Raw genomic sequence first — 16521 nt, forward strand, 5'->3', positions numbered from 1 at the left:
AGTAAGTTAGATACAGGTAGTACACTGACTGTAGGCAGACATGACAGCTGTATATTTAGCAATAGTTCCCATACATGTTTAGCTATTCAGTTGGAATTGCAGATGTGTGATGACATACCATGTGGTATTACTTATGGTACAGGAGTTAAATATCCCCCGAGGGACTTTTTATGCAAAGGTTTTGATTTTAATCTGTTTTCACAGAAAAAAGATGAATACTAACATCTAAGGAACTGTGTACTTTTCTAATTGGAAAGAAAGTTTGGAAAATGAATCCAAGTATTTTACTTCATGAGAGAACCTAGAACAATTCAGTCTGTGCTGCAGACCATATATTAAATAGCTGGGAGTCAGCATTTTATTAGCACATAGTGTGTCAGTTTTTCTTAACCCGTAATAAAAAGCTGAGTTGTACATGTTCTTATCCAGGGAAGAAGTGACTGTGGAAAAGAGCGGGTAACACCAGATTAAAAAAAATAAAAATAAAAATAAAAATAAATCCTTCTGAGTCCTACTTATGGTCCAGGAGAAAAAACAAACAACAAACCCCGATTTTTCCTGTTTTCTTGCTGTCCCTGTGTATGTATGGAGCAATGCCTTATCTCCCAACAGCTTTATGTAAACATGCAATTATAAAAAGACCAAAAGATCTTAATGCCAGTTACACAGTAAAAACTGTTGGGTGAAAAATAGTAACTACTACTTCTTCTTTTTGCAGAGTTGAAAGATCTACAGATCAAGTAATTAAACCGGTCAACGTAGAAGCTTTGTCCAAATGGGTTGGGAAAATACCGTCAGATGTTTTACAAGACATGCCAGTGATTGCACCAATGTTAGCGAAACTTGGCTACGATCCATATGCCAATCCACCAAATTATGGAAAGCCAGATCAAAAAGTTCTTGAAAACACACGAAGGGTAAGGTATTTTTCTGTATGAAATCTAGTTGGCTAAAAGCGCATGTTTCATTATGAAAGAAATGTTGAGGAGTTTTTGTTTTAATGTGGACTATAAAACAGTAATTTACCGTTTTCATAACGGCAACCTTTAAAAGAGCTTTTGGTGGAGATTTTCATAGGCACTATGAATAGTTAGGCATGCAACTCCCATTGACTTTTAATGTGACTTGGGTGCCTAACAGCCCATTATGGCTTTGAAAATGACCCCCTTCATTGCTACTTCCAACATACTGGCATGCAGGGAACTGCTAAAGAGCTTCAGTGCTGAGTATTATAGGAAAGTGTATAAGACTATAAGATTTACTATTGGTTATCAGACCACTGCTTCTGCCTCCCAATGGTTTTAGAGAAGGTAAATCACTCTCTGGCCTCCCATGATGCACCTAGCTAACTGAGTATACTTAAGGGAAGGAGGAAAATCCTTCCTGAGCTCCTCAGGGACTCATCTGCAAAGCAGGAGAATGAAATACTCTTGCTTCAGGTTGCTCAGATATAAATATTCATGGATATAAATATTTCTAGCTCCTCTTTAAAGCTCAAATTACAGAGATGCTTTTGTAAACTCTTGTTCTTCATTAACCATTTGTTTCTGTGTTATGGGAATCTATTGCTCTGTCAAGCTTGGAGTTGCTTTGTGTCTTGTTTTCTTTTGCATTTTCCAAGTCTCAGAGGCAGAAAAGAAGTTTTTCTCCTTTCTCCTGTTGGCACTTCATAGTTTTATGGGATGAAGTGCAAAACGAAGATGCTCCCGAGACTCTCCAAACTCAGTGGCAGAGGTTTCCTTAGGCTCTCTCTCTCTCTCTGAGGGCTGTTTTTCCACAGAACTATTAGCCAACTTTTCCCTCTCGCTCCAGTTTGATCTGACTGGCAAGGAGTGGGGCTTTGGGGAAACACATTAGGGAAGTCCAAAGCCTTTCTTTCAGTAACAGTAGATTCCCAGTTAATTCAATGGTTGAGCAGGATCCTGTTTACAACATTAAGAATCCTAGAAATGTAGGTCTGGAAAGGACCTCGAGAGGTCATCAAGTCCAGGTCACAGCACAGAGGCAAGACCAAGTAAACCTAGACCATTCCTGATGGGCGTTCATCCAACCTGTTCTTAAAAACCTCCAATGATGGGATTCCACAACCTCCGTTGAAAGCCTCTTCCAGAGCTTAATTACAGATAGAAAGGTTTTTCCTAGTAGCTATCCTAAATCTCAGTTGCTGCAGATTAAGCCCATTACTTCTTGTCCTATCTTCAGTGCATGTGGAGAACAGTTGATTTCAGTCCTCTTTATAACTTCAATTCCTGTGTTACGCTTCACATTTTCCTCATGTAATTTCAGCTCATCTTCTACATCATCATTTGGGAATCTTCTCTTCAGTAAAAACAAGGAGTCCTTGTGGCACCTTAGAGACTAACAAATTTATTTGGGCATAAGTCTTTGTGGGCTAGAACTCACTTCTTCAGATGCATGGAATGGAAAATACAGGAGCAGGTATAAATACATGGAAAGATGTGAGTGACCTTACCAAGTGTGATGTCAGTCTAACGAGACAATTCAATTAACAGCAGAATACCAAGGGAGAAAAAATGACTTCTGAAATGGTAATGAGTGGCCCTTTTCAGACAGTTGACAGGAAGTTGTGAGTAACTGTAGGGGGAAATTAGTGTTGGGGAAACTAGATTTAGGTTTTGTAATGACCCAACCACTCCCAGTTTTTATTCAGGCCTAATCTGATGGTGTCCAGTTTGCAAATTAATTCCAGTTCTTCAGTTTCACATTGGAGTCTGTTATTGGAGTTGTTTTGTTGAAGAATTGCCACTTTTAGGTCTGTTAGTGAGTGACCAGGGAGATTGATGTGTTCTCTTACTGGCTTTTGAATGTTGTGATTCCTGATATCAGATTTGTGTCCGTTTATTCTTATGCATAAAGACTGTTGAGATTTGGAGACAATTTATACCTTCAGGTCAGTGGGACTGCTATGGGTATCTGCATGGCCCCACAGTGTGCCAACATTTTTATAGCTGACAACTATTTTTATAGAACAACGTGTCCTCAGCTCAGATTTAAATAGCTGAAATTGTGAAATTTATGATTTTTAAAATCCTATGACCATGAAATTGACCAAAATGGACCGTAAATTGGCAGGGTCCTACTTATAAGGCAACAAATCATGAATTTCCCATAAATATAGTTGTTCACTACACCAGGGGTACAGCTACCAATGCTGAATAGTAGTTTTGGGTTTATTTGCATATTAAATTTAAATGTTTACTGTAAGGTTTAATCCCTCCTAAACTGAAGCCTAATAAGGCAGTAAGTAAATTCAATTCCAAGAGCAGAGCTAGAATGGACTGTTTATTATTAGAACACTGAAATTAAATGACTACCTCTTTAATTTATGTGCATTTTAGCAGAAAATTAAATTAGTACAATTAAAAAGACTAATCCTTCATGTTGGGTCTTATATATTTGCTATCTCACATTTCCTTCTTTGCCTTTCTAGCCTGCCTCATGGTTTTCCCTAAGGCTTGTCACTTTATTTTTAAGCCATTTAACGGCAAAGTGTAACATATATTAGAATACTGATATATATTCCATATATAGAATGTATGTATACATGTCTGTCTGTCTAAAAAATGTAAAAATGGCATAAAAGTAAGCCAGTTACAGATTTGCAGGTCAGAAGACTATATTCCTCAAATTCGGAGCTTAGTGGAAAGCAGGAAGATGTTTGACTGCTGTGAAAATTTGTGAAACAATGTATTTTGTTAAAGATGAAAAGGCATTTACATGTAAATATTTAGGTAATCAGTGTGGATTGTTTGTACAGACTCCAAACTGATAGGAAGAACCTTTTTTCCTTTGTTAAATAAGTGATGCATAGTCTATAAACCTGGCTATTTACATATCTGAATAAGTGGTATTTTTGAATTTATACATAGATTAGATGGTAATGGTTTCAGTAATATCATATTGAAGGAAAATTTTTTCCTGGCTTTCTCAAGAGTAAATCATAAATAACAGTAAAATTGTGTAACATTTGGTGATCTAGAAAATATTCCATAAACACACTCTAAATATCGTAATATACACAACTTATTCTGTTGTTTAGTATGAAATACTGTTTGTTGTTACAAATAGTATCCAGTGTGGGCTGTGGGAATTACTTTTAAGACTTGGCTACATCAGCCAAGAAATTCATGATAGTAGCTGTGTAACGAATTATGGTTCTTGCTACAATAGTGTTAACCTAACTCTGTGTCTTATTTAGACAAGGGCTTAGTGATTTTGGTGTGAAAGGCACCGCCCCCATTCAGTAAAAAGCAATTATTTGGAAGGCTGGTACCCCATTTTAATTAAATAGACTTTCTTTATCTTTATCACTTAAGAAAAGTCTATCAAGTACTGATAGGTTGTGACATTAGTATAGTTTGTAAATCAATTTTGTTCACTATTGCGTCAAGAGTAGATTTTTTTTTAAAAGCCTTTACTGTAGTTTGGCAGCTCATTTTTTCTATTCCGTCATGCGTAGGGTTTAACTTTCAGGCCTTAGCTCATTTCCTTTGTGTAAGTAACCAGACTTAAAACTAGTTCCCCTAACTTTAAGGACAGTAATCTTTAAAGCTGGCTGGCCTGGTTGCCAAATTTGAGTTTTGAGCTCAGTCTTTTGCCTCTGGTTTGGCAGGAGTAGAGTGCTACAGATGTCCTATGCAAAATACTTGGGGTGGATTTAAAAAGCAGGCTCTGGAAAAACTCCCAGGATGACTGAAATGTCAGGTTATCATATGCTTTGCTGTTCTTTGAAGAATAGACAAAAGATGCAACAGAATCTGATGCTGATTAACCCAAACAGTGAGATTTTTACTTTGCCTTATGATTTTGATTCTGTTGGAATGTAAGTAGTTAAATTAAGTAGTACTGCTTATCCCTGGAGGCACCTGCTGAAAAATAATTACAGCTGCTTGTAATAAGAATAATTACCTCTCTACTTCATGCTTGTGATAACTTATGTTGTTAGTAGAGGCTGGCTTTGCTGCCTCAGTGACTTTCTGTTTGATTGGGGTTTTCCATTGGTGACTGAAGGCTTTTGTCTTCATGAATAGTAATACCTACTCGCCTTTTAATCTCCAAAACCCATTTGTCCATATTGCTGAATGGAACAGATTATAACTTGTGAAAAGTTATTTATTCACAAACTCAGGTTAAGAGAAACCTGAGAGGGGCTTCATTTCAACAGCAAGAACTTTTTGTCCTACAGTATCTGGCAGCGTAACCTCAATGGCAATCTATTCCAGTTGTTGGGAAAGCATCCAAAGAATGACATAGGAAATGAATGTTAACATTCCCAGCAAGTGAATAGGATATGGTGAAGACAGAGGATTCAGTTGTAGGTATTGGTGAGCTGGATGTGAATGATTGATATTTGTATAAGGAGTTTGGAAATGAAGATTAAAAAATTGAGGATGATTATCAGCTCTTAAGTAATTTGGGATGCCTTTCTCTCAGACCTACGTTATTTGAAAGAAATAGATTATTATTAGCACATGCTAAGAAAAAAAATTTCTGTGAAGGAGCAGCTACAAGGACAGACAAGGCTACGAACATATCACATCTACAAGTAAGAAATAAGAGTAATTAACTTTTACAAATCTTAAAAGCAAGGTAGTTTTTTGTTTTTTTTTTAAGTTGCCTTTGGAGGAGTAAAAATCTTGCATAGCAGTTTTTCAGTGGCTTATAATTTGCCATTCCTGACAATGTGCCACTCATTTGAATAATGTTTCACAAATTATAATCTGTACCTTAGCTTTATCTGAAGATATTTCTGCTAATAATAAATTATTGATCTTGCAAGCAACTGTTTTTCATTATGGACTAATTGCTTCATTAATTTCACGTTGGGCTTTGCATGCTTGTCCTGTACTATGTGGATGCATGTAAGACATACATTCTTATGCAGGGCATTGAGTACTGAGGTGGAAGATGTGTGCCACTAGAGTCTGAATAGTGTTGCATATAGATCAATGCATACAGAGGAACAAATAAATAAAAATACGTCTGTCCCTTGATGCATACATGGCGCCTGTTGACTTCAACGCTAGCTTTCTGTGCATTTACGGATAATTTAGTGCTTTATGAGTTTTTTTATTATATAAGGAAATCTTTTGGTATTCTTGTTGTGCTCATCCACTTTACTTCAAGGATCACCTAGCAGTGACTCAAGTTTGATATATTTATAGTTAAACGTTCAGTGGCTTTTTCTAGAAATATAAGAGGTAAACAGATTCCATATCCTCATGCACAAAGGAATCGTTTGTAATTGAGTTCACATGTACACATAAAATATTAATAATTGGTGTTTTCTGAAATGCTGCAAACTAGTAGCCCATTTATTAAGTGAAGAATATAAGGTATTAGAATCACTTCATTATATTTTAAGACTATCAGATGTGTCTGTAGCTCAGTCAGAATAGTGAACTTCACAGAGGCATCTGTTAAGAGTTGAATAGAATATAGCAAAAACTGGTGGGTTCCTTGTGACTATTAGATTTTGACTTATGCCCAGTTGAAATTGGCTTAGCCTTGTATTATGACTGGCTGTGCAGTTTCCTCTCACATCTGTAACATATTACTCCAGTTTTTTTTGGCACACACTCCACATTGAATGAATTTGTGGACACAGTATTACATATTCCAGTAATTTCTTTTGACAATTCCTGAAGGTTCCGATGTTCACCATAAAGAGATTGTGAGAAGACGACTTACATATGCTTAGAGGAAAACGCGTGGGGGTTCTGCCTGGCTGCTTACTGGTGGGCCTTATAATAACTTCTGCAAGCTATATTTTTTTCTGTCATGTCACCGAAAATTCTATTGACTGGTCATAATAGCTGGAAAAAGAAATTGAGTTTTATCAACCCTTCTGTTCCAAAGACACAGCTTATCCCCAGCTTGGCTCTTGAAGACATTTCCTCAGTGTTATGCTAGTGTTATCAACTGAGAGACACTATATTAGAGATCATGTGTTTGTCCTTATTTTTTATTTAAAAGGCAGTGTTCTGCAATAATGATCCCAAAGCATTATAAATAGTGCATCTGACACCAGTGTGGTAGAGCAGCTCTGTCTTGTAAAAGATATAGTGTATATTTGTGTAAGGTATGCAGCCATGAGATGTAGCTGTGGAACAGACCAGAATCAAGGCCATGATTGTGCTATAGCTAAGCTGCGAATGGATGGTGTTGGTGGCCAGAGAAGCATTTTGCTATGTGTATTTTGGCTTGTGTTCTTTGCTCTAACTTTTAAACTGAAAAAAAACAAAAACAAAATTGCATCTTAGAGTACAAGAACCAAGTCAGTGGTTTTCAAACTTTTTTCTGGGGACCCAGTTAGAGAAAATAGTTGATGCCCATGACCCAACGGAGTTGGGGATAAGAGGTTTGGTGTGTGGGAGGGGCCCAGGGCTGGGGCAGAAGGTTGGGGTTGGAAGTGAGGGCTGTGGGTGGGGCCGGGAATGAGGGGTTCAGGGTGTGGGAGGGGGCTCTAGGCTGGGGCAAGATGTTGGAGTGCGGGAGGGGGTCAGGGCTCTGGGCTGGGGGTGCAGGCTCTGGGGTGAGTCTGGGGATGAGGGGTTTGGGGTGCAGGAAGGGGTTCCAGAATTGTGTGGGGCTCAGAGCTGGGCCAGGGGTTGGGGTGCAGACTTACCTTTGGCAACAGCGCAGCTGGAGTGCAGAGGCTGGTTGGCTTCCCGCCTGTCCTGGCACTGCAGACCATGCTGCATCCCAGAAGTGGCCAGCAACAGGTCCGGCTCCTAGCCAGAAGTGTGACTCTCACCCACAGGCACCGTTGTGGAGCCAGTGCTCGGGGTGGGGACAGCGCGTGGAGCCCCTTAGCCCCCTGCCTAGAAGCTGGACCTGGTGCTGGCCGCATCCAGGGTGCAGCACAGTGTCGGAAAAGGTAGGCAGTAGCCTGCCTTAGTTGGGCAGCACCCCTGGTGGGACTTCTAACGTCCCGGTCGGTGGTGCTGACCAGAGCAAGGCGACCCAGTGCCTTACATACTGTTACCCAGTACTCGGCCACGACCCACAGTTTGAAAAACACTGTTCTAAGTGGTCACCCATGAGAGAGGGATTTCCTTGAAGAGAACCTGCAAATCTCCTGTGACTCCTTTGGTATAGTTTGTTTGTTTGTTAAATTTCTTCTTTGAGCTTTTTAAATGTAGATATGCCACTGCCTCCATTCTCTCCACAGGAATGTCTGTATGGTTTGGAAAAGAGAAATTAACCCTGATTAATAATAGGATATTGAGCTATTCACCACTGGAGTATAAGTTTAATTACTATAAGTCGCCATCTGGTGACTGTTCAGTGACCTATGTTAAATGAGTTTGCTTCTTTAGTTCCTGCTTGCAGTCTGCAGTGTAATTTTTTTTTTTGCTTATCTAAAATAGTTTCTTAAAATATTTGTAAACACCTGATTTTAAAAAAGGTTAAAAGGCTTTGTTGTTGCTATGCTTTACAAGACAAATTCTACAATGGAATTTGCAGTAGTTTATAAAATAAAATGAAACAAAATCGATTTTCTTGTACATGTAAATTGCTGCCATGCTGTTTTGTATTGGAACAATTGTTTTCTGAAATTGCTGTAGGACAACCCCAGCTTGTGGATTTTATTATGGAGATTTTTATCCAGAAAACAATCCATCTCAAAGTGGAAGGTTCAGTATATTTCTGAAACTTTTATTTCTGAAAATATCAGGTGCCAATTCTCTTCTTAACTTCTTTAATATTCCGCTGAATATTAGTTGCTTGGAAATCTTAACAGTGACTGTGATCACACAATTAAAATATTGGAATAGTAACTGTAGCAGGGTGGATCCCTGCTCCGGCCCTGAGGGGGTTAAAACAGCCCAGGGAAGGGGCCGGGGCTGGAGAAAGCAGCCTTTTAGGCTGGGCTGATTGGGGAAGTGGCTGCAGCTGGGACCACGCCCAAAATTGAGCCACAGGCCCTTATAAAAGGGCAGAGAAGTCAGGAGCCGGAGAAGTCTCTCTCTGCATTCAGAGGGAGAAGGGCCTGGCTGCGACAAGGGACCAGATAAGGTACCCAGGGTAAAGCAGGGCTGGGGAAGGCAGCGGAGCCGGGGAGCTCCTGCCTGGAAAGCCCCAGGCTGCAGCCTAGGAGTAGGCTAAGAGGTACCGGGGTTGCAGGGTGCAACCCAGGGGTAGGCCAAGGCAGCAGGTCCAACCCCTTTGCCGATGATGAGAGGCTAGCACTGCAGTCTGCCCCAGGGCGTGGGGCTAGCTAATGACTGGGCAGTTGCCAAGACCCTGAGGCAAAGTGGGGATAGAGTGGGGGGGTTCCCAGGAGGGGGAAACCCTTAAGAGAAAGGGGTTACTGCCAGGGGGCAGAACCCCACAGAGAAGGAGGCACTGGGGTCCAGGGAGGGACACGGGGCCAGTAGCGGAAGCCAGAAGGCGGATCACCGGCCTGCAGAGGGCGCTCCGAGCTGTGTATGTGAGCTAATTCCCTGACACAACCAGCAGGAGGCACCGCGGGGGTGAGCTCGCCCGGTTACAGTAACAGATTTAATTTAAGAAAATGAAATGATTCCATTTAAAGTAAAACACGATACCCTTCTCTAATGTCTTCGCCTTCTCTAATGACCCCATGTGACTGAAGAAGTGGTTTTGACTGGCATTTGAAGGAGCAGTTCCCAAATCTCCTTGCTTAATAGATTGCCATAATACAGGGTCTTGATCCAGACACAGGGGGGAATGAACCACAGACCTACGGGATGGATTTAGGAAGCAGGATACAACTTTATTACTACTGGGGAAGGGCACTACATGCTTATATCCTGCTCTCTCACACAAGGCGTTTAACTGGTTCCATTGTGGAATTACAGGGCTCCCACCATATCACCAATAGCTGAGGGTAGACCTTCCTAGACCAACCTCTAGGACTTAGCCCTGGACTACACTACGAGTTTGGGTTGAATTTAGCAGCGTTAAATCAATTTAACCCTGCACCCGTCTGCACGATGAAGCCCCTATTTTTTTTTTTGACTTAAAGGGCTCTTAAAATTGATTTCTGTACTCCTCCCCCAATGAGGGGATTAGCGGTGAAATCGACCTTGCTGGGTCGAATTGGGGTAATGTTGTCGCAATTGGATGGTGTTGGCCTCTGGGAGCTATCCCAGAGTGCTCCATTATGACCGCTCTGGACAGTGCTCTCAACTCAGATGCACTGGCCAGCTGCCCAGGGACACCCGAGTAGCGGCTGTTGTGGTTGGCCCTGGAGCTGCTCCAGCAGCAGCCAGTGTGGCTGGCTGCAGGGCCGCTGAGCGGTTGGCTGCAGAGCTGCTCCAGCAATGGCAGGGGAAATAATGTTTTTATACAAATTATTAAATTAAATACATTATTTCACTACAACTACAGCTCGTTTAATTATAAGTCTGCTTCCGGAAAAACTACTGATGGTGCCGTATGGTGCCATGTAAGAAACAGAGAAATTATAAAGAAGAAAGATGCTGTATGTTGCACATTCTGGCCAAGACTCTTGTAGAACTCTCTGGAAATGCAGTACACAAGGTGCAGCTGAGGGCGAGAGTCAAGATTGTTTATAGCCCTCTGATTTTTCTGGGCTTCTCTGGGAGCCAAAATGGCACCTGTGTAACTTAGCATCTTGGCAGCCATTCTAAGTTACGGCATCTTCCTCAGGTCTGCATCTGGTTTGCCGCACAAGCCAGAATGGCCCTATATTGGGGTTTACAGGGATCAGAGCAGGGCTAACTATGGCTGCACAATCCTGTAACTGTGTTGGGTGAATGTCATCTACTAGGATGGAATAGAGAATCTCAACCATTTTGATATCTAAGAAAAATTGGTGCATAAATCTGATGCTTCTGGAAAAGCTTAGCCCCCACCTCTCCTTACCATGATAAGTAGTTGAGTGACAGGTCAGCAACCTCAGAAAGCAATATCTCATTTTTCCTTGCAAGCTTTTTTTCGATAAACCTTTTTAAGAACTTTACAAGGAAACCATTAATGTTAGTTCCATCCTGCATCGAAATACTGCATGCAGTTTACTTTTGGCTGTTTTAAAAAAAATTGCCAAATTGTATGAAATTCAGATCTACTGTTGTAAAACCCCACCCCGTAGCCAGTGTGTGCTTTTATGTTTTGCACACTGTTTAAGTAGAATCCTATTCAGGCAACTCTCCAGTTCCGTGAGGATTGCATGTTTTCTGCCATCTCCTTGGGAGAGGTTAGAGGAGGTGAGCAGTGATTTGTATGAGAAAATAGAACAAGTTTATAATAGATGTTCATATTTTGAATATCTTTAACAAACCTCTGGGGGGAGAAAATGGTATCTAGGTAGGTTTCCTGACTTCAGAAGGTAACTTTGTTCAGGGCAACAGGTTCTGCATAAACTAACTTTTTTATTAATACTTACAAGTGATGTTTAGATCTTGAACTGGTAGTGCCTAAAAGGAACTAGAGCTGCAAATGTTGAAATACAAGGTACATCCTGTTTTATTGGCTGTCTCACTTGTAGAATGCATGTATTAGTATGAAAGAGCCTAATCTGTAAAAACCCTCCCAAATTCCTAATCTTTGAAAACTCCTAATCAAATCTCCTCTTGCATTATTTTTGGACAATGTTGCAGTATTGGTGCTTTTTATGTAACATCACATGAGCATTTTGGTTTAGATTATCTGTTTTGTGGATAAGAATTCACAATAGGAAACTGACTGTTCATGACAGATGGGAGCAAAGAATCTCCTAGGTTATGAATATTTAAAATGTCTGTCTGAACCAAAACTAGTTTTTCTTCAGTATCTACATTACAAAAACGAAGCATGTAGCAAATTACAGTATCACTTTTATTGGCAGTAATCTGATCTGCTGTGCCCAGTTATGTTTATGGAAAATGGATAATGCTGTGTGACTAGAGGCTTTGTTGCATCTTGAACTCTACCATAATATTAAAATACTATCTAAGAAGGATTTGTCTTCGATAGTATGTGAATAATTGCACAGCTGTCTTCCAGGTCCTGTTGCTGTATCTCTGTTGCATGAGAATTTTATTTTGTCAAATTTTTAACATTGTACACTGAACTGACCAAATAAAACATTGCAAAATGTAACAGGGAGAGAATTATATCTGCATTAAAATCCTGACCCAACACTATTATTAATCCTGTTTAAATGGGCTCCTTTTCATTAAACAAATATTGAGTAACATAGTGGTGGTGCTTGGACTATATTGACATTTTAACCTGCAGGTTGGAATATTTACTACCTCACAGAAGCTCAGTACACTGAGTTAATTAGTGTTTGGGCATTTTGGAAATAACTGAGCTGATGATTGTGACTTTCGTGGCTATTAGTCTTTTCCACTTTTTGCTAATTTTGACTGATGTAACAAATCTCTATATTGTTTTCATGAGCTATGTTTTCTTCTACTAAAAAATCACATTAATATGGAACTTCATAGCCTAATGCTTCTGAGGCAGTTCAATTTCTTTCATGGATATGAAATTAGCCAAAATGGTTTCATGTTGTGGATAGGTGAATAAATTGTTTGTAGTGTTAATGTGACAACATTGTTGATGCATCACTTTCTTAGCTGTTGTCTAGAGAGATGAGCTTCATTTTAACAGTTTAACTAAAAGATAAAAATCTGAAGTAGTCTGCTGAACTCAGATGTTTACAATACATTTGGATCTCATTGACCACACGCTGAATTTTTGACCAATGAAGCCTTCATTAACGTTATTGTGGGAAGCTATGGTTATTGTGGAAATGGCTTCAAAAATGTGAATGAGAGCTGTGCCTATCATTGTGGATTACCATTGTTCTTCTATCTTTGTCCACTCCTTTTGAGATAACAACTTTTAAGGTTTTGCAACTTATATAGATGATTCCTTGCTCCCTTGTTGTTTTTTTTTAGTAAAGTCTGGGTCATTGCATGTGTTTAACCAGTCTAGTTATGGAAATAAAGTAGTGAAAGCTCCCAGCTTGCTTAGTTTATTCAAAATGAATTGTATTGTTTAATGTTGCAGTCATATTTGGGGTGAATTATTTTGCAGACAGGAAACTCTGAGCTGACTCAGCTTCAGTGACAAGGCCACTGCAGTGTACTGACATAGTAATTATTTCAGAGACCGTTCTGCTCCTAATCTGAGCTCAAAAATAAGTGTAAGATATTGCAGACTTTTAGACTCCCATTCAGACCAGACAGGAAACTGTCAATTCTGTAGATGCAAGATCCTTCTGTTCAATATTAGCCATGTCAGGATAACCTACTGCAAATTGTACGTAATTCCTCTCTCATTTTTTAACTCTGTAATTAGTAATTGGTTTTAATTTTGGAGAGATTTTTGCATGGCACCACATAGTAAGGAAAGACAGATTTAAAAAAGACAGTTTTATATTGGTATATAGCTAAGTTAATATATAGTGAATAAGGTATATCGGACTTACATCAAGCATAATTTGTCCCCTGAGAAAACTTCAAATGTAGGATATATGATTTTTGCCATGTATTAACCTAGTGGATGTTTCTTAAATAAAAATTGTATTAAATGCCATTACTTCTCACTCAAACAGAACAATCAGTCAATATGTGATGTTATTGTTTGTATTACCATAGTGCCTCTGGGCTCTAGTCATGGACTAACTAGGCTGCCATTGTGCTAGGCACGGTACAAACGGAACACAAAAATACGGCCCGTGCCCCAAAAAGCTTCCAGGCCAAGTGTAAGAGGAGAAATAACATTTGGGTACAGACAGATTGGGGAGCATAAGAAAATGCAACAATATTTGTCAGCATGATAGGCAGTGGTCTCAGCACATCAGCAGCTCAACTATTCTCAGGCTTTTTGTAGGTATCATGGAGTTATAAGCTGGAGAATGTGTGTTAAGATGTAGAACTGGATCAGACTAACACACATTCTCATTCATGAATTAAAATGAGAATTTCTAAAATAAGAAGTGCCACAACCTGATGGATAAAAATCAATGATTTAAAAGAAAATACAATATTTTTTTATTTAAATCAGATTTTTAAAAGTTTAAATCATTTTATTTTTTGAAATAAACATATTTAAAATTAAATTTGAATTTGACAATCTATGTTAAGGCTTAAATTTACTATAATTTATTAATTTAAATATCAAATATAATATTAACAAGTACATGTTTGAACTTTGTGACTAAGCATCTGGAATCGGAGCTTACTGAAGTACTAAGCCAATTATTCAGGAGTAGCCTTTTCTGGAGGTGCAGAGAGAAGATTTTCTTCATTTCAGTTTATTCAACTAGTTTGGTTCAATGACTACTACATTCAAAGTTAACAAACCATTTGGGAGTTGAAAAAGCAGGAAATCTTGTTTTCCTTTTCCAATCTATGAATAAAAACTAGTTGTGAGAATGAGATCTACTAGTTCTTAAAAGAAGCCTAAATTTAGTGTAAAGTCTATGTTTAGTTGCAAATCAACATGTTTTAGTGGTTACCAGTCGATGGGACTCAGCTTTTTTTAGGAAAACAGCTAAAAAGTACAAATGGAAAACACGATTACAGTAAATTATTTAAATCAAGGTTTCCTGTTTGGTCATTTAAATCTTGATTAAAATCATTGATTTAAATCAATCCTCCATGCTCCAGGCATGTCTGATTAGCATGACTAGTTCCAGATGACCCAGACTAACCTATCTTTTATTGAACAGAATTCCTGTTAGCAGTTTGAACATAATATGATGATAGCATCTGTTTAAAGTTTTACTATGTTTTTTTTCCCCCAGGTCTATAAAGGTGAATTTCAGCTTCCTGATTTTCTTAAAGAAATGCCACAGGTACAGTATTGGATTGTTTTCCTTCTCTCTGGTGAAGTGATATGGAGAAAGTGTGTGAATGCAAGAGAGATGTGATAGACATCTTTATTAACAATCCATTTATAGAGAACTGATTTTTGCATTTCAGTGTGATTATGTATGGTTGAGTCATAGGTAATATGAATAGGTAGGCCTTCCATGACAGAAGCTGATAGTAAGAATGGTCAGATTTGTGAAGCCACATAATGCTTCATTTCCCTCTGAAGGAATGCTTAAATATCTGCGTTTACAGAACTTTAGAGAACTTCCTCATCTGGATTAATGAAGTATGTCCCATAAACTGGGCATTGTATATAGTTTGTCCCACTGTCTAGAGTAATTTGATTTTTCCCCCTCTACATGCTGGGGCCTTCTTGTATCCTATTTTTAATATTAGTTCCATGCCTACTTTTTCTGCCTGATGTCTTGTTTGCTAGTGCATGGTCCTAGAGAGTCCTAGCGTCCCCACACTATTCCTGAGCCTGTTTGCATCTCTGGTGTGGAATGTAGCACGCTACGTCCAAACTAGAGAGGAGTCCAAGACAAAGTGCCAGATCCAAACGTTCCTGGAACCTTGAGAAACTTCAGATCTGAACTTTTCCATTCAGGCCAAGTTTCATTCTAAATACCTCTAAATGGAATGTTATGTATTATTGTTGGTAGTAAAGAAATGTAATTTGCTATCTGTTGCCTTGTTCTGAAAGATTCTAAATCAAGTATAGGGCAGATAGCAAGGCTATCTCCAGAGTGTTTTGCCACACTTCAGTAAAGCAGTTCAGTCCTGGGCAGTAAAGATAAGTTATCTCATCATTTACTAAGAACATTGAACTAGTTAATATACTTCACAATTTTAATTATAATTATAATTGAGTACATTAAGATGTATAATCTCATCAGCTAACTAGTTCAGGGAGTTTTGCTGACCTTGTAATACAATTACATTTATTTATTTATAGATAGATAGGGAGGATTATCCTGCCAAAGTAGTCAAGTGTGTTCTATTCTATAGTAATATAATTATGTATTAAGCCCTACTAATAATGTGATGCTTATACATGGCACAGTCCTGTCATAGAGGGTATTGAAGAAATTAGAATAGGGGCTATGTGAGCATAATAACTAGAGAAGGTATTTCCTTGTAGTTTCAATAACAGACTTGAGGTCCTTCAGACATAAATTCCCAAGAGACTGCCTGATCTAGGTCTAGTATCAATATAAACCTAACAAAGCTTTTCCATTTCTATGTGCAGCATCTCAGATTCTGGGTTCTGTTTCTGGTCTTCTGCTAATAATTTAATTGACCTTTACTTTAATCAAAGAGAAAGTAGGACTTAATTCTCAGAATTCCATTAGATTAATATGTAGATGTCTTGTGACTACAAACAAGTTTTAAAGAATTAAGAAATTTAAATAGACTCTCAAATAGATATATTTTTCAACTGGTTAATCTCCACTGAGGAATTGTTGTACAATAAACATACATGTTATAAAATTATCAACTACATGTTTTCTTTGCTTTTAATATGGTGAATCTAATGACAAAAAAGAGAAGAAGACTGCATCTAAATGTGCCTCGTCCTAGTCCGTTAATCTGGCATTGAAAAAGCATCATGCAGATTGTGTCACCCAGGAGGAAAACATGCTCACTCACTTTTACCATGAAGATAGTTAACATATTAATGATATTTTACTTGCCTGTT

The 16521-nt window shown here is 38.7% G+C and overlaps 1 protein-coding gene across 8 annotated transcripts in view; it reads left to right on the top strand.

The window, feature by feature from the left end:
* The window catches only part of TPST1 (tyrosylprotein sulfotransferase 1), a 63656-nt gene that overhangs the window by 38944 nt on the left and 8191 nt on the right, over positions 1–16521 (top strand). For all 8 annotated transcript variants that reach the window (XR_012657310.1, XR_004372880.2, XR_012657308.1 and 5 more), the window contains 2 exons: positions 719–917; positions 14753–14803. Coding sequence is in view for 3 of the 8 variants with exons in the window: in XM_075073912.1 (XP_074930013.1) it covers positions 719–917; positions 14753–14803 (250 nt within the window). In the remaining 5 variants the exon portion in view is untranslated. The remainder of the gene's footprint in view (positions 1–718; positions 918–14752; positions 14804–16521) is intronic.

Source organism: Chelonoidis abingdonii, chromosome 20 (genome assembly GCF_003597395.2).
Source record: "Chelonoidis abingdonii isolate Lonesome George chromosome 20, CheloAbing_2.0, whole genome shotgun sequence".
NCBI lineage: Eukaryota > Metazoa > Chordata > Testudines > Testudinidae > Chelonoidis > Chelonoidis abingdonii.